General features: G+C 41.3%; 2 protein-coding genes across 3 annotated transcripts; one reads left to right on the top strand and one right to left on the bottom strand.

Annotated features, from left to right (window-relative positions):
* Positions 1,128 to 4,233, bottom strand: TPRKB (TP53RK binding protein). The gene is made up of 4 exons (XM_021384650.1): positions 4,059 to 4,233; positions 2,790 to 2,912; positions 2,328 to 2,504; positions 1,128 to 1,523 (listed from the first exon to the last, which is right to left on the bottom strand). Exons 1-4 carry the CDS (start codon positions 4,197 to 4,199, stop codon positions 1,440 to 1,442), a joined length of 525 nt encoding a protein of 174 aa, XP_021240325.1. The 5' UTR covers positions 4,200 to 4,233; the 3' UTR covers positions 1,128 to 1,439.
* Positions 4,408 to 15,110, top strand: LOC110392405 (putative Dol-P-Glc:Glc(2)Man(9)GlcNAc(2)-PP-Dol alpha-1,2-glucosyltransferase). Of its 2 annotated transcripts, XM_021384648.1 has the most exons (3): positions 4,408 to 4,604; positions 5,444 to 5,641; positions 9,258 to 15,110. In XM_021384648.1, the coding sequence occupies exons 1-3, from the start codon at positions 4,440 to 4,442 to the stop codon at positions 10,311 to 10,313; spliced, it is 1,419 nt and encodes a 472-aa protein (XP_021240323.1). In that variant the 5' UTR covers positions 4,408 to 4,439; the 3' UTR covers positions 10,314 to 15,110. The 2 variants fall into 2 exon arrangements, with proteins under 2 accessions (XP_021240323.1, XP_021240324.1); XM_021384649.1 differs by lacking the exon at positions 5,444 to 5,641.

Genomic DNA, 19,818 nt, shown 5'->3' with positions numbered 1-19,818 from the left:
TAACAAACTAGTTACTAGTTCTACACCAATTAAATAGACTCACAAGAATTAGAAGCTGAGAACCCCAGTTTGGAATGTGTGTATCAATTGTTATGCAGTGATCTCTTCATTAATATTTCTTTTATATTAAACAGAGCAGACTGATGATTTACACACATTCAAAAAAGGCTGTGGTTTAAGCATACCTGTCTGCTGTTATTTTAAACTACCACAAACAATGTCAGCAGTTGAGACAGCAAGTCTGATGATATACTCCATGTACCAATTGCACTGTCAGAAAATGAAAACACGTCCTTTATTTTACATAGTCATCCTACCATGTAGATGTTACACGTTTTATTTCAAAAGCCTCGAGCCCTTCCAAGCTCCACCTCTTACTACTGCCTCACATTTTCCTTTGGAGAGGAAAACGCATTCTGTAAAACCATCTTTATACCAAGAAATCAGCACAGTCACCTCTCTTGAATCTTTTCTTATGATAAACCTTATCATTCCCTTGGTACTCCCTCTGGTTCAGGGAAGCAATTAGTTCAATGATTCTTTCAGAACACTATGTGAATTATATCCAAAATTTCAAGTACGCAAACTTATTCTGCAGATTTCTCTGTGAATTCTGCACCTGCAACCAAACCCTAGGAAATCTGCATCACCATGCATAATTGCATAACACTGAATAAAATAACCTCTTATCATCCTTTAACTCCAACTCTAAAGTAGCATGGCAATACATTTGTACCTCGGCACTATATCGCATCTGATACATTGGATTGTCAGGTGTTCACACCACTGCAACATCACTCATCCTGATCTTATTCACTGTTTTGCACATCTCTGAAGCCACTGTTCCACACTGCACCCATCAGTGGTTGCCATGGTGTACCACCCCATTCCTTTCTCTAGAGGCACTGCAGACAGTTTATAGAAACTTTCCTTTTTTTCTAGCCCATCCACAAAACATCATATCACAGAGAGAGAAAAATCCAGTAGCAGGATTGTTCAACTGATATTGTCCACTGGAGTCCCAAATCAAATTAAGGTAGGGTTAATAAAAGAATTATTCACAATTTTTGAAATTGTAATTTTGTTACCTGGTGATAATAAAACATTTGCTGAAAGAGTACAGTAAATACAGCTTTCCAAGCCTTCTGTTTATTATCAGCTCAATGAACTGGCAAAATTTGTTTCTTCTTGCTCAGAAAATGACTGATATGGCTATGGCAAATTCTGCTAAGCACAGCCGAACTGCTCTCTGTGCAGAGAATACAGTTTAGATTACCCCTACATTAAAGCTCCTCCATTTCTGGTTAAAGCTCAGATGTCACCAAGCAGCTTGTTACCACACCACATTCTTTGAGATGCAGGATAAATTGCAGTGAAATGTTTTTATATCTTAAAAAGACCTCTTTTTACATCAAAAAATATTTATTTCCACATTTTCATTAAACATCTTTTGTTGAGATCCTGCAAATAATACCATCTAATAAGGTGCCAATTTCTTCTTCCTGAGGAGTAATCTTGTATATCTGCAGGAAAAAAGAACAATAAAAACCAAAAGCTGTGTAAGGGAAAAACTGGATTGCATACATTCAAAAACACACACTAGAAGATTTCCCACTTTTTACATTAGAAACTCGTCTTGCAGGCTAGATGAAGTTGGGAGTGAGAAACTAAGCAAATTCTGAAACTGCAAGAAATGAGAAAGCTAAGAAACTGAATGAGAACAGTACTCTTAGATAGCAGCGAAATTGGACCAATCGTAGTGTGTCTCTGATCATTACTTTGAGGTGATCAGAAAGATTTAAACTACTTAATTTTACATGTGGGCCAGATATTCTTCAAGAAAATTCTTCAAACACATATTCTTCAAGATACCTTTCTAGCATATGGCAATCTGTTAAGAGCACACAAGCCCTAACACAACTTCTAGCAGCTAATAACACTTTTTTTTTTTTAGTCACCCATGCTGAAACGATTTGGGTGTTCAAGATTAAGAAATTCCTTAGGACTGAAAATTTGTTTTCAATTAAATGGATATTTGAGAAAACAGGAAGCAATAGTGACTGTATGGTGGGCATCAATCTGGAATTCATTTTTATGGTCCAACTTGGACTACCTTAAAGAATTTGATGACTTAAAATTTGTGATGTCACCGTGTGATGCCTGAATTTTTTTTCCCCCAGATTAGAAAAATAAAAAAGTGTAATGTAAACCAAGTTTACAGTCATGCTAAAGAAATAAAAACCCTATGTGAAAATTGAGATATGCTATCAGACAATTACACACATTATTCCTTTTATTTACCCCCGTTATCTCTTTTGGTTGCATACCTTTTTAATTTTGGCAGTGTCTGTTAGCTGAGGAAGCTCATCTAGAGGGACCTGCTGGCCTTCTACCTGAGATGCTATATCTTCCAGGTTTACCATTTTTTCTCTGTCTACAACCAAAACAATGAGTACTGCTGTGTCACTGTCTGAAATGCCAAACTTTTTAAATGCATCTGAAATCTAGGAAAAGATTAAAAACATCAAAATATTACACTTATTACATCAAAATAATCGTGTTCTTGCTACGTCTTTTCAGTTACTGGATCAAACCAAGAGAAAAAAATAACACTTTTTTATCTTAATGGAACTCCAAAAACCAACAAGATATATCAGCATATTAGTGTTATTAAAAATAACAGTAACTTCTATTAGTTTGCTAGGTTAAGTGGATACCTATATTTGTCTGGCTGCAAGTATATTAGCAAGTTTCTCTAGCAAAAATGACATCTGAGGAGCGTATCTTACATTGTTGTTTGGTGAAAGGTTGAAGATAATTTCTGCATTGAGAGTTCTGGTTTTCATTTTACCTATCTTGTGTAGATGAACCGCTTTGTTGGCTGCCACAAGAATTTGAAAAGGATCAACAATCTGCAAAATACAACCAAAGTTAAACAAATTCAACGTAGTATTTTGAACTCTAGAAAAATTCTGACCAACTAATTTTGATAGCCTAAGTCCGCAGTCATAAGAGTGAGCAGTACAACATTCTGCAAGCTGCTTTAGCAGTTCTTGCTCTTCCAAAGCCAATGGATTACTTCCTGAGTGGGACAGTCATAGAATCATAAAGGTTGAAAAAGACCACTCAGATCATCTAGTGCAAATACCAGCCCATCCTCACCATGCCCACTAAACCATGTCCCTCACTACCACACCTCCACGTTTCTTGATCATCTCCAGGGACAGTGACTCCACCATCTCCCTGCGCGGCCTGTGCCAGTGCCTCACCATTCTTGCTGAGAAGATATCATTCCTAATACTCAACCGGAACCTCCCCTGCTGCAACTTAAGGCCATACCCTCTCATCCTACTGCTGTTACCTGGGAGCAGAGGCCAACCCCCACCTCGCCACAACCTTCTTTAAGGTCACTGTAGAGTGATAAGGTCTCCCCTGAGCCTCCTCCAGACTGAGCCATCCCAGTTCCCTCAGCCACTCCCCATCAGACCTGTGCTCCAGACCCCTCACAGCTCCGCTGCCCTTCTCTGGACACATTCCAGGGTCTCAATATCTTCCTTGTAGTGAGGGGCCCACAAATGAACACAGCACTCAAGGTGAGACTACCATATTTAAAATAAAGATTACACTCTCAAGTCGGGTTACTGAAGTCTTTTGAAAAAACAACCCTATTACTAAAGCTGACAGCAAATAACCAGATTCACATCTTTTTTTTTTGCCCCCCACAACTGCCTCTTTGGTAATTTATAACAAACATGCATTAGTTCAGAAAACAGTTATGAGTTTAAAGAAGAACAAGGGCTCCAAACTTTTGGCAGAATATATAGCGACTAGGACTCCGATATGCAGGTAGCCCTGCCTCGCCCCACCACCACACAGGCGGGCCCTTACACTTGCACGACACGGAGAGGCAACCAGCGGCCGTGCCCGCACCCAAGCGGGCCAATGGTGCCGCAGCACCGCTGCCCACACAGCCCGCTCCGCTACCAGGCAGCGCCCACACGCTCCGCGGCCTTCAGGGCCGTACCGCAGTGCAGCAGGACAGGAAAGCACCCGCTCACCATGGTAGGATTTATCAGCGCTCCTTCGATGGACCCCTCCATGGCCTTCTTCCGCAGGGCAGCGGCGTTCTGCACGCGGTTGAAGAGGAGCAGCGTGACGCTGCGATCGGGGAACAGCTCCAGCGGGTGCGTGAGGTGCATCCTGCAGCGCCAGCAGGGCAGCCGAGCACAGAGAAACGCTACTGCGGCCTCATACAAACCAGCGTTTTAATAACGCTCGTATCTGCTTAAGGCGATTTCCAGGGTTGCTGGGTTGAGCAGCACGCTTGCGCGCAAGCCGCCCCGCTCGGCAGCCGGCTCCTCCTCCTCCTACCCCGTCTGCCGCCCCAGCGCTGCCCGCACGCGGCCCTTCCGGACGGGCGGCCGCTTCCCGGTGGCAGCATGGAGGGCGTGGAGGCGTACGGCTTCTCGGCCGTTATGAGCGGTGCCTTCCTGCTCTCGTCGCTGCTCTTCGCTGCCGTCAATCGTCGCCTGCGGGAGCCCTACATGGACGAGGTCTTCCACGTCCCGCAGGCGCAGGCCTACTGCCAGGGCCGCTTCCTGCAGGTGGGCCCGGCCCTCGGGGCTGTCTTCTGGGGGCACCTCCGGGCGGCAGCCATCGCGGTTGGCTCGATCCGCTCAGGTTGGGTTATTGCTGTAGGAGGGAGCAGGGAGCTGAAGTCGCACGGAAGGGTGGGCTGTGCCTGGCTGCTAATGCCTGAAATTCACTAAACATCCACATTAACGAGGGAGGTGATCCTCCCCCTCTGCTCTGCCCTGGTGAGGCCACATCTGGAGTGCTGTGTCCAGCTCTGGGCTCCCCAGCTCAAGAAAGACAGGGAACTGCTGGAGAGAGTCCAGCAGAGGGTCACAGAGTTGACTGGGGGCCTGGAGCATCTCTCTTACGAGGAAAGGCTGAGAGACTTGGGGCTGTTCAGCCGGAAGAAGAGGAGGCTGAGAAGGGATCTCATCACTGTTTATAAGTACCTAAGGGACGGTAGTCACATTGATGGGGACAGACAACAGTTGATGGGGCAAGCAACAGTAGAACAAGGGGAAGCAGGCACAAACTGGAACAGGGGAGGTTCCATACTGACACAAGGAAGAAATTCTTTACTGTCAGAGTGATGGAGAGCTGGAACAGGCTGCCCAGAGAGGTTGTGGAGTCTCCTCCTCTGGAAATATTCAAGACCCATCTGGATGCCTACATGTGTGACCTGCCATAGGGAACCTGCTTTAGCGGGAGGTTGGACTCGATGGTCTCTAGAGATCCCTTCCAGCCCCTACAATTCTGTGATTAACAAAGCAGAGCAGAGGTTGGAATTGTGTATCTAAACCCTGCTGCACACCTGTGGTGTGGTTTTTGCTTGACAGCAGCCCTCTGACCTGTGTTCCCCATTCTGCAGTGGGACCCCATGATCACCACCCCACCAGGCTTGTACCTGCTGTCGGTCGGCGTGGTGAAGCCGGCAGCCTGGCTCTTTGGCTGGACAGGCAGTGTGGTGTGTTCCACCGGCATGCTCAGGTTCATCAACCTCCTCGTCAGCGCCGGCAACTTCTACCTGCTGTACCTGCTTCTGCTGAAGATCCATCAGAAAAATAAGGTACAAAGGAGAATTGTTTTGTGCACCAGTACAAACAGTTTCTTGACTGTGTATGTTTACATATGTACGCTCTCAGTTTTATATAATTTTTACGGTCAGTTTGACCAAGGATGCACATACCTTTTCTCTAAAAAAGGAAAAAAATATTTTTTCCTCTGTCAGGGTTTGATTCTCTGAAAATGTACTCTTGTGTGTATTGATAAGTAGTCCCACTGAAGCATGGCCTCAGGTTAAGGGAGTTGATCCTGCCTCTCTATGCTGGTGAGGCCTCACCTGGACTACTGCGTCCAGATGTGAAGTCCTCAGTACAGGAGAGATGTGGACCTCTTGGGGCGCATCCAGAGGAGGACCACAAAAATGATCCAAGGGATGGAACACCTCCCCTGTGAGGACAGGCTGAGAGAGCTGGGCCTGGAGAAGAGAAGAGGGGAGACCTGAAAGGGGCCTGCCAGTATCTTAGGAGGGGCTGTAAGAAGGAAGGGGACAGATTCTTTAGCAGCGTCTGTTGTGATGGGACAAGGGGCAATAGTTTCAGACTAAAAAAGAGGAGATTTAGATTGGATATAAGGAAAAAGTTTTTTTATATTAATGGTAGTGAAGCACTGGAACAGGTTGCCTAGAGATGTGGTGGATGCCCTGTCCCTGGAGAGATTCAAAGTCAGGCTGGACCACCCTGATCTAGCAGTGCCTATCCCTGTCTGTTGCAGGGGAATTGGACTAGATTACCTTTAAGGGACTGTTCCAGCTCAAACAATTCTGTGATTCAGTTTGAATCAAAATGTGTTCTTTAGAAAAGATTCTACATTCAGTGTCAATATTTAAGAGTTAGAAAATAATGCAGGTTGGAAAAAAACTCTGTAGTCCCATGGAAAAGGGTTTGAGGGTTCTGGCCAATGGCAAGTTGAATGTGAGTCAGCAGTGTGCCCTGGCAGCCCAAAGAGCCAACTGTACTCGGGGGCGCACCAGGCCCAGCACTGCCAGCAGGCGAGGGGAAGGCTTGTCCCACTCTGCTCTGTGCTGTGCGGCCTCACCTCCTGCACTGGGTGCATTTGGGTGCCACAATATCAGAGGGACATCAAGCTAGTAGAGAGCATCCAAAGGAGGGATATGAAGTTGGTGAAGGGTCTGGAGGGGAAGATGTATGAGGAGTGGCTGAGGTCCCTGGGTTTGCTCAGCCCAGAGCAGAGGAGCTGAGGGGAGGCCTCATGGCGGCTGCGGCTCCTCACAGGGAGCAGAGGGGCAGCGCTGAGCTCTGCTCTCTGTCACAGCGACAGGGCCCGAGGGAACGGCATGGAGCTGTGTGAGGAGAGGGCTGGGGGGTTAGGGAAAGGATCTGCACCAGAGGGCAGTGGGCATGGAACAGGCTGCCCAGGGCAGTGGGCATGGCCCTGAGCTGTTGGAGTTCAAGGAGCATTTGGACAACACTCCCAGAGCTATGATTTGATTTTCGTGTGGTCCTGTGTGGAGTTAGGAGTTGATGATCCGTGTGGGTCCCTTCCAGCTTGGAATATTCTGTTTTTCTATGAATAATTCAAGTTTGAAGGGGTCTTGGGAGGTCTGTAGTCCAACCTCCAGCTCAAAGCAGGCAAACCCTGAGATCAAACCAGGTTGCTCTATGACAACACAACCTCAATAGGCAACCTGTTCCACTGCTTGACTGGCCTCATGATAGAAGAGTTTAGTTTGGTTTTTTTTTTTGCATCCAGTCTGAACTTTTTATTTCACTTTATACCCATTGCCTCTTGTCCTCCCACCAAGCACCGTTTGAGGAGCCCAACTCCCTTTGCCTGTTAACTTCCTCATAGCTAGGCTGCTGTTCAGTCCACCCAAAACCATCTATTTTCCAGGCTGAACAAGGCCAGCTCCCTCAGTCTTTCTGCTCAGGGCAGGTGCTTCAGCCCTTCGCTGTCTTAGTGGCCCTCTGCCCTTGCTCCAGTTCAGGAATGCCTTTGTTCTATTATGGAGCACAAAACTGGACATGGTATACTAAACGCAGCTTGACAAATACGGAGTAGAGAGGGATAATCACTTTCCTTGATCTACTGCTGCCCTTTTGTCAGTGCAGCTCAAGAGGCTGTTGCTGTTCCTTTGTGCCAGGGCACACTGCTGGTTCATGTTCACCTTGCTGCCTGCTGAGACCCCTGGGTCCTTTTCCAAAGTGGATCATCAACTACTCCATGCCAAGGCTGTGTCATTGCAGGAGGTTCTTACTTCTCAGATACAGGCATTTACATTTGCCTTTGTTGAATTTCATAAGATTTCTGTAGCCCCATTCTCCAGCCTGTGTAGGTCACTCTGATTGGCAGCCCTGCCCTTGAGTGTATTGTCTGAGTCACTACAGGTCAGTGTTATCTGCAAACTTGATGAGTGTAGTCTGTTGTTTCAGGTCATTGAAAAAGATGTTAAACAGGGCAGGTCCTAGAAGAGATGCCTCCAGTATTCTTCTTACCCTTGGATAGAGTTTGATACAGCCCATTTTTACCTATTTAGCTGTTTACCCATCCAGACCGTAATGGTTCAGTTTGGATACAAGAGAATTACAGTTGTATTTTTAAAGTGGTGAAGCATCCACCATTGTTGTAGGTAAATTTTTTCAGCGGTTTATGGTCTAGTCAAAGTCTTTCAACTTCATGAAAGTTCTTTAGTTTCACTTTTTACCCCTAAGAACATTTTTCCTGTTCCCCGATTCCATTACCGTAAAGGATATGTTTTCTTACAGGGGACTAATGCACGTTTAAGCACATGAAAAGAAACCAAATTAAGTCAAATTCAATAAATTGTTTCCTTTTTTGGAATACTTAATTTTATGTTTGGAGGTTGAAGTATAATTGTAAGAAGATGAAAGATTTCTTGATAATAGTACAAACATGAGAAATTGTGTTTCTGTTGTTGCCGTTTCTTTGGGCTCTGAGCATTTTCTCTTTTCTTTATGGTGGTGACTGTTTCATCCAACGCTGCATCCTTCAGAAACATCAGGCAGCATTTTTTAATGTTGTGAATTGCATTATATCATGTAGCGAGTGAAATAATTGGCAGAAGTTTTAAACAGTATGGTTTCCTGTCTTCTTTAAAGTTTCTTTTTTAACTTGTGAATTATAACGAAAATGAACAATAAATGCTGCACCAAAGATTAGAAACTTGAGCTGACCATTTTGTGGGCTGGCTTCAAAAGACAAAACAGCATGGTGTGTTTTGCTGTCTTACAAACAGAATGTGATAATGAGATTGCAGTGGCATAAAGGACTGATTTTTTTTTTTCTTTTTCCCATTAATGTATTTTTTTATCCTAGATGTGGGAGCAATTACAGTCCCACAATGATTTTGATGTCACAATTATGTGAACCCTCAATGTATTAAAAGAGTTGGTGTATTTTCTTTGCCATATTTTTATTTCACCAGCAATAAAGTTTGATGTTTTTATTTGTCTTTTAACATTGTATTGTCCGACATTCTATATTACCATAACAGGAGCTTAACAAAAATGAAGCATATGTGGTCATACAGCAGTGGAATCAAAGGGCGTAAGAGGTGATATACTGTCATAATGGAATTCTCACAAATATATGTGTTTTTTTAATTGGACATTACTAATCATATTTCTCTGCTTCTTCTCTAGGCTGTGTCTGGTTTGCAGAGAATCTTGTCTTCGTTAACTCTTGCAACATTTCCCACCCTTTATTTTTTTACATTCCTTTATTATACGGACACAGGATCAGTATTTTTTACTCTCTTCGCGTATTTAATGTGCCTTTATGGTAACCATAAAGCTTCAGCTCTGCTTGGATTTTGTGCTTTCATGTTTCGTCAGACAAATATTGTGTGGACCGTTTTTTGTGCTGGAAGTGTTGTTGCAGAAAAGCTAAACGAAGCCTGGAAGACAGAGTTTCTGAAAAAGAAAGACGAAAGGATCTCTTCCTTGAGAACATCGTTTTCTGATCTGACCATAATCATGCGATTTCTTATTGAATATCTCACATTGCCTAAAAACTTAGTTACGCTTATTGCTTTAACGTGGCCATACATTATATTAGTAACTGCATTCTTTGTTTTTGTCATCATCAATGGTGGAATAGTTGTTGGTGACAGAAGTAGCCACGAAGCCTGTTTGCACTTTCCCCAGCTGTTCTATTTTTTGTCCTTTACTCTCTTTTTTTCTTTCCCTCATTTACTGACCCCTACTAAAATCAGGAAATTCCTGCAGTCATTGCGAAGACACCTTGTGCAGTACAGCCTATTCACTGCCATCTCTTTGTTCTTGATTTGGAAATTTACCTATGTTCATAAGTATTTACTAGCAGATAATAGACATTACACGTTCTATGTCTGGAGAAAAATCTTCCAAAGACATGAGCTTGTAAAGTATGTGTTAGTTCCAGCCTACATATTTGCCGGCTGGAGTTTTGTTGATACAATAAAATCAAAATCGGTATTCTGGATTTTAATGTATTTTGTATGTTTATTATCAGTCACGGTTCCCCAAAAGCTGCTAGAGTTCCGTTACTTTATTTTGCCATTCTTAATATACAGGCTCAATATTCCATTTCCACCTGTTTATAGACAACTTGTTGAGTTGGCTTTTTATGTTGTTGTGAATGTAGTAACATTTTATCTTTTCCTAAACAAAACATTCCAGTGGCCAAATAGTGTAGAAATCCAGAGGTTTATGTGGTGACTTTTTTTATAACCTTCATACCCTTATGAAAACCAAGTTCCGTTTTAGAACTGTGGATTCTGGAACAAAGTACCATGTTCTATATTATATGTGGACTATTTTTTCCCTGAGGACTGGAGAAGGAAGGAAGTTGCTTACGTTCTTGGAATTGGATGTGATATGTTACAGTGTGCGGATATTGAATTTCTGAGCTCCTGGAATTAATAAATTGGGTAGGAGATGAAATTTGGGAACACTTAACAGTAATTAATGTGAAACATGGGAGATGTTTACAGTTATTCTTCATTGTAATATTTTCTCTAATGTAGTCTGAGATATGGCAGTTTATGTTTCTGAGGTTTGTCTTTAAAACAGAGTCTAAGTGTTACCTCGGGATGCATATTTCCTCTTTGGAACACACCCCTTCCATCTGTGCCTGCTAAAGGTCAAGGTATAAAACTGCTGAACGATAACGCTTTCAGAAACACCTACGTCCTACAACCTACTGAATGTTCAGGAGTTTTTTTGTCAATAAATGCTTACATGAGTTTTGCAAACAGAATGTTGGCTCTTTAATCATTAGGACGTTTTGGAAATCTTATTTCAAGCTGGTAGTTAGAAAATACAGTGGAGGCTGCCTGCATGTACCTTCTTTGGGGGAATAAATGTTACTGTACAACAAAAGATAAATTGCGGTTGATATTGTAAACTATTAGAAGGGGAGTAATTTATGTGTGTCAGACTGAAACGTGTTGTTACACAGTGGAATGCAATATAATGAATGCCCCTGTAAATAATAGGGCTTTTATGTCCCAAAGTTCTGTGTTCACAGTTTGTATTCAAGTAGGATGTGTGTGCACTTGCATTTCCAAATTGAACTCAGTGTTTCCAAGATCTTTGACTTGTAATCTTAAACAATTACTAATGGCACTACTGAACTGTTCTTTTAAGTGCTTTTCATATATATGCAAATCTAATGGAACTATGGAGAATATGTATTTTTTACAAGGGTAAAATACAATGGTTGTTGTTTGGTGGTGGTGGTTCTTTTTGTTTTTTTGTTTTGTTTTGTTTTGTTTTTTTAAAAAAAACCATTCAGTGTGCACTATCTTCAGAGTAAAAGAAGGCTGTAATGGTTCCTGTCAGCAAATGGCTTTAATGAGGCTAAAAAAAAAAGTTCAATTTAACAGTTAAGCAGTTTTTATAAACGTAACTAAATGATGTGCTGGGGGCACTGAAAGTTTCACATACTGCGTAGCATCTCTAAGGTCTTGCCCTCTAAAGTACTGTAGTGCCAGCTATGCGAACTTATGTTATTGCCACTCCAGTCACTCTGAAATGGAATCCCACTTCAAAAGTCAGTGCTGTGGAGTTACACATAGTGGTTCTGTTAGTTTTGTTTTCTTTACAGTATGCAGATCAGTATTCTGGCTCTGAGCCCTTCCCGTGAACAGTGTGGTTAACTCATTCTCCTGTCCAATGTCTTTGCAGCCATGTTTCTTCTAAGGAAACCTTAAAGCCCACTCAGTAAGTGGGTTTATTTAAATTGCTTTTGAAACACTTTTTAGGTTACTGCTTTCTTTTTGCCCCGTTGCCAGGATGGTAATTTGTTGCCCATGTGTGTACAGTAGGAAATGCCGTTTTTTGATCACTCTCCATTGGACTTTACCAAGTTGAATGGCCAAGAGAAATGTGTACTGGGTTGCTTTTAAAGAATCCGACATGGTTCTTGTGGAGTCCAGGATGCTGTCCTGCACTGTGACTTTACTGTGATGGATTTGGGAGGAAAATCTTGCACGCCTTCTTCATCCAATTCTGTTTTTGTATAATGTTCTTGTGAAAATGTAAACAAGGTAAAGAGCATAAGCATGTTTCAATACAACTTCATTTTCATCCTCAAATGGTAGTACTGAGCCAGTTAGAATGGTAACATGGAAAGGGGTGAGGATCTGGCTAGAATTTTGACCTATCTCTCAGATCTGTTGTTTTGTTTTCCTGGCTTTTTACAGAGGAGCAGGCATTCATTGCCTTGACAAGATGAAAAAAAAATCCTGTACAGTAATCCATGGTTGTTGTATTTTGTCTGGGATGACTGTTGATGCTGGTATATGAACACCTCAGATTATCAGTGCTGTTAGGAGGGCAGTGGTTATGCTTTGTACTTAGCCTTTCAACTGAGGTAGCAGCCATGTTCCAAGTGAAAAGAAAAGCTAGTTTTAACACATACTGTATTAATGCAAGTATATATTTCTTCTTTAAAGACAAGTGAATACAGAAAGCCCCCCAAAAATTAGAACTCAATGCCTTTCTGGCGAGCTCTACATCACAACGTACTCATGTAGAGAGGTCTCTGTGAACTGCTTTACTAGTTTGTTGTCAAGAATACTGTAGGATGGCATAATATTTTATCACAGGATTTATTAGAGTACTTATATTTTAATTTAACTGTATGCTTACTCTCAATGCTTTCTGAGAAGTTAAATCAGGCTGAGTTTAAATAAATTTTTACAACTGGGAAAATCCATGAATTATTAAAACAGGAAAGGAGAAATTTGTTGGTTAGCAAAAAGCTATATTTTTACTTTTGCTGGTGAGCCAGAGAGACTTTACAGGTAATATTTAATGTTAACGTGATTCAGTTTCAGAAATCAAGGTGATTTAATTACATCATGATTAATCTTAAAGAAAGGTCTTCCAAATTTCAAGTGTTTGTTAGGAATTTCATAGATATCAGTAGCAGTGGCAGTGTTTAAGAATTAGTTAAACATACTTTATAATCTTGGACTGTCTGTCTTTTGGAAAATTGATCTTAGTATTTTGCTTCTGAAAAACGTCCATTGGAGTTGTTTGTATGTTTTAACTATTCATCGTAAAGACTCTGTTTGTCATGGCTTTTTGTTGCCAAGGCCTACTGGTTTCAGTAGAGCTGTGGTTCCTAAATTTGCTGAAATGTAACATTGTCTGAGATGAAAACAAGAATAATGTAGCTAACAATTTTGTAATCATTGCTTAAAACTAAAGGCTCAGATTCAGTTTTTCTGAGACAGAAAGAAGGGGATTTCTCAAAAGCTCAGAAGAGTCAAAAAACTGCACAGTCACAGTGTGGCTGAATTGTTTTGATGTGAACATGCCAAGACAAACAATTGACAATTCTTAAAGTTATGTGGAGGTGCTTATTTGAGAAGGTAGACAGTTTGTTTTCAAACTAATTTTATAAATTGTATTTTCTGTTATTTCTGTGTATTTTGTATTGTTTCCTGCCTCTTCAGTTCTTTGACAAGTTTGTATTCAAAAGTAGCATGAATTTGACACCATAAACAACACGTGCATGCTGAAATAGTTATTACCTATTACTTTGATTGTGTGTGTAGGTGGATTCCTTCTGCTGAAAATCTTGTAGGAAAACGTCCTCTCTGCTCTGAGTTTGGTTTTGTTAGTGCAGGTTTGACTTTTTTCAGCAGGTGGCAGACTTGTGCCATCGTGTTCGGGTGACCCATGCTCAATGGCATGCCGCTAGAAGTCACAGCGTTGGGGTTTAGGCGTCGCTGTTTGCCGGGAACTGGAAAACTTCAAGTTTGTCACGGCTGATTGCTTGCTTTAGTAACTAGCTTAGCTAAAATATCGTTGTATTTAATTATCGATTTATATGGTATGATATGTTTCAGAAGAAGAGCTAGTTTTTCTCATCTTTAACAAGTCTCGTTTCAGGTTTTTTTTTTTTTGTATTTATAGTGTTTTCATGTCTGGTCTTAGAGTACAAAATGAAACTTGAAAGCTTGCTGTTGGAACGTCAGTTTTAAACAACGTAATAACTACTTAGAAAGTTAGGTGGATTTTCTTCCCCTGTTTTGTTACTGACTTTCACAGCATTCTTTTTTTTTCTTCACATACTCTATTCATTGCCATATAAAAAGAAAAAAAAAGACAAATTGAGGAAAGCAAAGAAATTATACTTTTGAGGCTGACACATTTGCTCTTTTTTGTTGGATGATGCACATACGCAATACAAATGTTCAAATGGCTATTAGCCCCATAGTAATTGGCATACTTCATTTTAAATGCATCATCTACTTTTTGTGCTAAGAAAAGTCTGAACCCAGAGTCCCTGAAAGTAATTGCTTCCAATTATCTCAATTTTTTTGTCTATGTTAACCACTGGGTTTTTTTCTCCTAAAGAGCTTTGCCGTCCTTGTTCATCTCTTGTTAGATAGGATAGGCTTTTTCTTTTTGATTCAGTGACATTTGTGTGTCAGCTTAGACTTCTTTTATAGAAGATCCCTCTTAAAAGTGTGTTTTAGATGGATCCAGAGAATTGGCTTTTACTAGCAAACATTGTTTTGCAAACAAAAAGAATATCTCCATGAGACTGAAAAGCTAACCTAAGTAGCAATGCGTAGCTCAAATGCCCTTAATTTGTGAGTTTTTGGCACTGGGCTTTCTGCTTGATCTCAGAGCATGTTTAGGACCTCAGGCTGTTCCTTCAGCACTGGGGAAAGTTGGGTTATAAGAGCAGGAATCGGAAGGGAAAGGGTTGGTACAGATAATTGCTGTTGCCGAAGTGAATGAGATGCTCTGAGGGTTGTGAAGTACCAGCTGGAAGGAGAGGTTGCTGGTAGAACAATATTCCTGAAACTTGGGAACGAGTTGGTTTATCAAACAGTGCTTCTAGTACTTGGATGTGGATCTGTAAATAAACTATGCTTAATGTTTTCAAGAAATGTTGTGACCTTACTTGAATTGCAGCTGTACGTCAGTAACGGGAAAGGAGTTCATTGCCCAGACATTCATATCTTAAAAAATAAACACTCCTAAAACAGTCTTCTCATGTGCTTTATTTCCTGGTTCTACGTAGATGTAAACTGATACACCATGCAGTAGACTGGAGATGGCATGAACTGGCATGAATGGTAGCACCATGCATCTTTTCAAAGATGTAATTGCAGAAGTTCATGTCCTTAGCTACCTTCAGATCTTCTCTAATGAGATTACATTTCCATGTTTTCATATCAACTCTCCTAATAGTATTGTCATAGAAATAATGCAAAAGGAATGGTTATGGTGATTATTGCTTCCAGGACTCTCTGATTTTCAGGCACTGCTTCAAGCCTGCACATTTTATACATGTAAATCATGCTGTATTTTCCTGGGTTCCCATCACATCTCAGACAAAGCATTGCCTGGTTGAATTTAAATGTAAATGACAAGTTTCAAACGAACAAAGGAGCACAGGCAGGAATATTACCGATTTCAGAGATAGCATTTTTCCCTCTGGGTTGGTGCTGAGCAAATGGAACAATGGTAGTGGTGGGTGGGAGTAAGCACAACAGAACTGCAGTCCTGGTGGAGAGCAGCCTGGCTGTTTTTTAAGGAACATTTTCTTTGTTGCAAATGGGATTCCTTACTGCTGTGAGTACTTGTGCACAGTTACAGCACCATATGCTTCTCAATCCCAGAGGGATTATTTTATGTTAGTAGCCCACTGTGTTGTGGTCTTCACCTGTTGTGAAGGTGGGAACTCATCTGCCAGACATCTTGTGAGAACTATCTGCTACTGAGACCTGCTTTGGAGCCCAGCATGTTAGGGCAGAGTGCTCGTGAGCTGCAGGCCCTCACACCCAGCTCTTAGGCCAGAATGAGCTGTGTTGGAGTTGATTTTCCTGTCAACCATGCTGCTGCCTAATGTGAAAACTTTCAGTTCAGTACAAAGTGTTGCCTTGTTTTGAAGTCCCAAGAAGCTTTGTGGAATAATTTTCCCTGTCCAATTCCATTCTACCAGAAAAAGAACCAGGACCATGCCAAAGGAGAAGGAGTTTATTTGCTGACTGTAGTAGAGAACTGCATATATCCATGCTAAAAATGTACTGGTGCGGATTTCCTTCAACAACAGGGAGCTTTGATCAATTAATTCTTACCATTTTCTATATTCTATTGAGGAAGAACAATAGCTTATTGGTTAAGACTCAAAAGAAAATAAAAGTTTGTGCTTTTCTAAAGACTTACGAAGAAAAAATTGTTTGGGATTTTGGAGCTATCTGATGTCTGAGGGGAGCTTTAAGTTTACCTTCAAGATAAATGCTATTAATTTCCCTTTGCGCTCCTTCACTGCTTGTATAATTTACACTGCCTAAATTTTGGAGAGGGTGGCAGAGGAGATGGCATTGTAGTGACCTAATCCAGCTGTTTGGATGGCAGCAGGCCGCAGAACTTCATCCAGGAACTTCTGTGGAGAGGGAATTAGCTTCCAAGTTATGTGAGTGAATCCTGTAGAGTTTAATATTTTGTGGCTGAAACAGAGCACATCTTCTGAAAACGCATTCTATTTAAAGCCAGGAAATAGCAATGAATTTGCTGTGTCCTTTGACAAGCTTTTTCAAATATTAATTACTTCTACGCAAAAAATCCTTTTTCTTGTGATTATTATCTTTATGCTAGATCTGTGCACAGACGGATCTCCCCATTTTCCTCTTGTACCGGTGCAGATATGCACTATATAACTTCCATTTATACTGGCATGTGCAAATCACAACCCAGCAGCCTCTTAACCTGCCAACCTAGAGAAACATAAGGGCTCTCATGTTTCAGGTTGTTTTTTCTCTGGCTTTGTTTTTTTCAGCCTGTGAAGAAGTATAATTGCAAGATCTGAAGACAGCTCAGCACACTTGAGCCCTTCTCGTTTGTTGTTGTTTGATGGTGGTGGTGTGTGTGTTTTGGTTTTGTTTGTTTGCAAGCAGTATCGTTGACCGAGACAGGTACACCTTGCTCTGTTTAGCTAAGGCATGCTCCATGCCACACTTAGTTTGAATAGCTGCTGGCTATCTTGTAAGTGAAGCATTACTTTTTGACTTCTGAAGTCATAGTCATGGAAAAATCAGTCCCAAGTAAATATGTTAATAAGTCCTGTAACAAATGCTTTGTTGTGGCTGGAGAAGGGTTGGGACTTAGGGAATGCAGTTTGCCCAAATATCCGTAGATTTGGTTGTTTTCCCTCCCTAGAAGAACTCTGTGAAGTTAAGTGCTTATGGAGGCAAATTGAGTTGACTGACTGCTGTGTTGGGCTGTAGAGCCAGGGCTAACTTGAGCTTGCTATTGTGTTGAGAGATCAGTTATGTTTACTCCAAGACATGATTTATTTTGAGGAGTTAGAGCACAAAGATTGTTGTTTTCTGTCTGATTTGAAATAGAGGTATTCAGACAATGAAGGTTGGATGGCTCTGGAAGGAGAGTACCTTTCCTTTTTCTTAGATTGACCAAACCAAATTTCAGTTGCCCTGATGGGACTCTAACTACTCTCTAACTCATGGAGCCAGTCCACTTGAAGGCAGGAGGGTTTTAGTCTTTGTTTTGGTCATCAAGCTACATGAAATCTTTGACTTCTAAGAACAAATTAACTCCAATGCCACTGAAACTGGTGGGCACAATTACATTTTAAAATCCTTGCTTTACAATTAAAACTTCTTTGTGAATGTGGAGCCTTTCTGGAAAATAAATTCCAATCTTGATATCTTGCTAGCAATTAAGGCTTGTGTAAACCTTAGCATACAATTACAGCAAAGATCAGTTAATGTAGGTTGTTTGTGACTGAATCAGTGTCGAAGATGTTAAACACTTGCAAGCATTCTAACTTGCTGTTTAGGTTATACATAATAAACTACTTGATGCTCTTGAATTTTCTTGCCCATCATTTTGCCAGAGAGTAAGTAAACAAACAAGAAAAAAATTTGAAGTCAGCTATAATATCTTGATAGTCTGCAGTCGCTTGGGGAAAAATAACACGTCAACATCAGCTTGTAGTCAACACCTTTCTTTTACTAATCAGCATTAAAAGATTTCTGGTAATTTTTGCTGCAGTGGATCTCAGGATATGTGATTTTCATACTTTTTTGTGTTTTCTTTTTGTAGGATCCTCTTTCTTGGACTTGGCTTTGTTAGCTCTTACGTGAAGAGTTGATTTGGGGGTCTTCTTTATTAAATTTATGTGAATGTGTGAGTATTTCTGCATACATTTTTGACACTTAGGAACTTGTGGAGTGTAGCATCAGCATCTGTGGCAAAGTGTTCAGTTACAGGGACACTAAGGCGATAATTCAAAATTGCAAGGGACATTGAGAAAGATCCATGCTCCTGCTTCTGCAACTCTATTGCAATGTAAGAGCCAGTGTTAGAAATGCAGACAACGGCACTTGTTGACAACATATGTTCAATACTTTATTTTCTCATTAAATGTAGCATAAAGTAAACAAGATAATTGGGAATCAGATTTAACCTTTGATATTATATTGAAAGTGTATGAATACTGACAGTTTTTTGGTACTTTGAACATACACTTCTGAGGCAGTTGAAGAAGATAATTACAGTCTAACTCTCTTTTCCATTACCTACACACTAAGGTAATTGAAATTGTAGTAAGTACAACTTCATGAGATGGATCTGTTTTCATTTCAGTGCTGCATTCTCCAAGGGCACTATCTAGAGGATCTAAATCAACAGGAACTTGCACACTAAAGAAGTAATAGTGCCTTCTTCAAACACTTCAGCTGCATGCTGAAGATGCCTGAAAGAGCAGGCATAAACACCTCAAAGATTTTTGGATTTGATATATTCAGTAAAATGCATAATAATATGAAAAATGAAATAAAACCTTTTCTTCAAGCATTCATTGGGACTAAAATATTTTGATAGTGACAACCAGTTGAGGGATGTGCCTGGTGTTCCCATGGAGGAGAAGAAAGGTGAACATGATAGTGTGTGTGTTTGCAGAGAGCTTAGGCCGGGAATATGTTCTGTGGTAATGGCAACCCCACTTCACCCTGGCCCTTCAGCATCCAGTTTCATCCATCTGTAGGACAGATGAACCCATTCCTCCCAAAGTAGGCCATCTGTTTTCTTCCCACCCATGACCTACCTTTGCCTGACCCAAGTACCCCTCAGTCCTGCCACCCAGCTCTTCCATCAGGCTAAGCATTGCTCCCCATGCCTGGCTTTCATTCTGTGAGCTTCTCCAGCCCTCATTTCTCTTTCTCATTCCTAAATACCCCTTTTCTGGACATCCCGGTCTCTCTCGCCTCATCTCTCTGCACCATAGAGGCTATAGATAAATCTGATGGATTTCTAACTGTTCTTCTTTTGGTCTCATACTTTCTTCTTCACATGAGCAAATGCTGCAAGCCACTTGCAGCCTTAGTTGCCTTTGTACTGACCACATGGTGAGCTGAGGCTGTTATTGTCCTTGAAAAACAGAATTCAGTGCTTCTTCTAGCAAGGATTTCAAGAAATCTAAACATAGGCTGTACTTATCATCAGCTTGGTGAGATGGCACCTTGATAGGAAGAGGCTTTCCTGGCAAAAGGAAGTGTGTAATAATCCTGCCTCGCTGTCAGAAGCAACATTTGCAGGGGAGTTCCACTGGTCTTGATTTTCACAGCGGTAGTAGGACCTCTCGAGGCAATTGTTCTGTTTTAGCTGGGATGAGCTAACAGCCCTTTTGCCTTGTCCTGAGATAACAGCTACAAAGTGACTGAGCTCAGCA

This window comes from Numida meleagris, chromosome 1, assembly GCF_002078875.1.
Source record: "Numida meleagris isolate 19003 breed g44 Domestic line chromosome 1, NumMel1.0, whole genome shotgun sequence".
Lineage (NCBI taxonomy): Eukaryota > Metazoa > Chordata > Aves > Galliformes > Numididae > Numida > Numida meleagris.
Note: the sequence above shows the minus strand (reverse complement) of the source record. Positions and strands in the feature narration are given on the sequence as shown.

Coding starts and splice junctions, on each gene's coding strand:
- TPRKB (XM_021384650.1), bottom strand. CDS start 4,199: ATGCACCTCACGCACCCGCTGGAGCTGTTCCCCGATCGCAGCGTCACG. Junction 2,913..4,058: donor CGCTGATAAATCCTACCATG/GTGAGCGGGTGC, acceptor TGTATTTTGCAG/ATTGTTGATCCTTTTCAAAT. Junction 2,505..2,789: donor ACCTTTCACCAAACAACAAT/GTAAGATACGCT, acceptor ATCTTTTCCTAG/ATTTCAGATGCATTTAAAAA.
- LOC110392405 (XM_021384648.1), top strand. CDS start 4,440: ATGGAGGGCGTGGAGGCGTACGGCTTCTCGGCCGTTATGAGCGGTGCC. Junction 4,605..5,443: donor GCCAGGGCCGCTTCCTGCAG/GTGGGCCCGGCC, acceptor CCCATTCTGCAG/TGGGACCCCATGATCACCAC. Junction 5,642..9,257: donor AGATCCATCAGAAAAATAAG/GTACAAAGGAGA, acceptor CTTCTTCTCTAG/GCTGTGTCTGGTTTGCAGAG.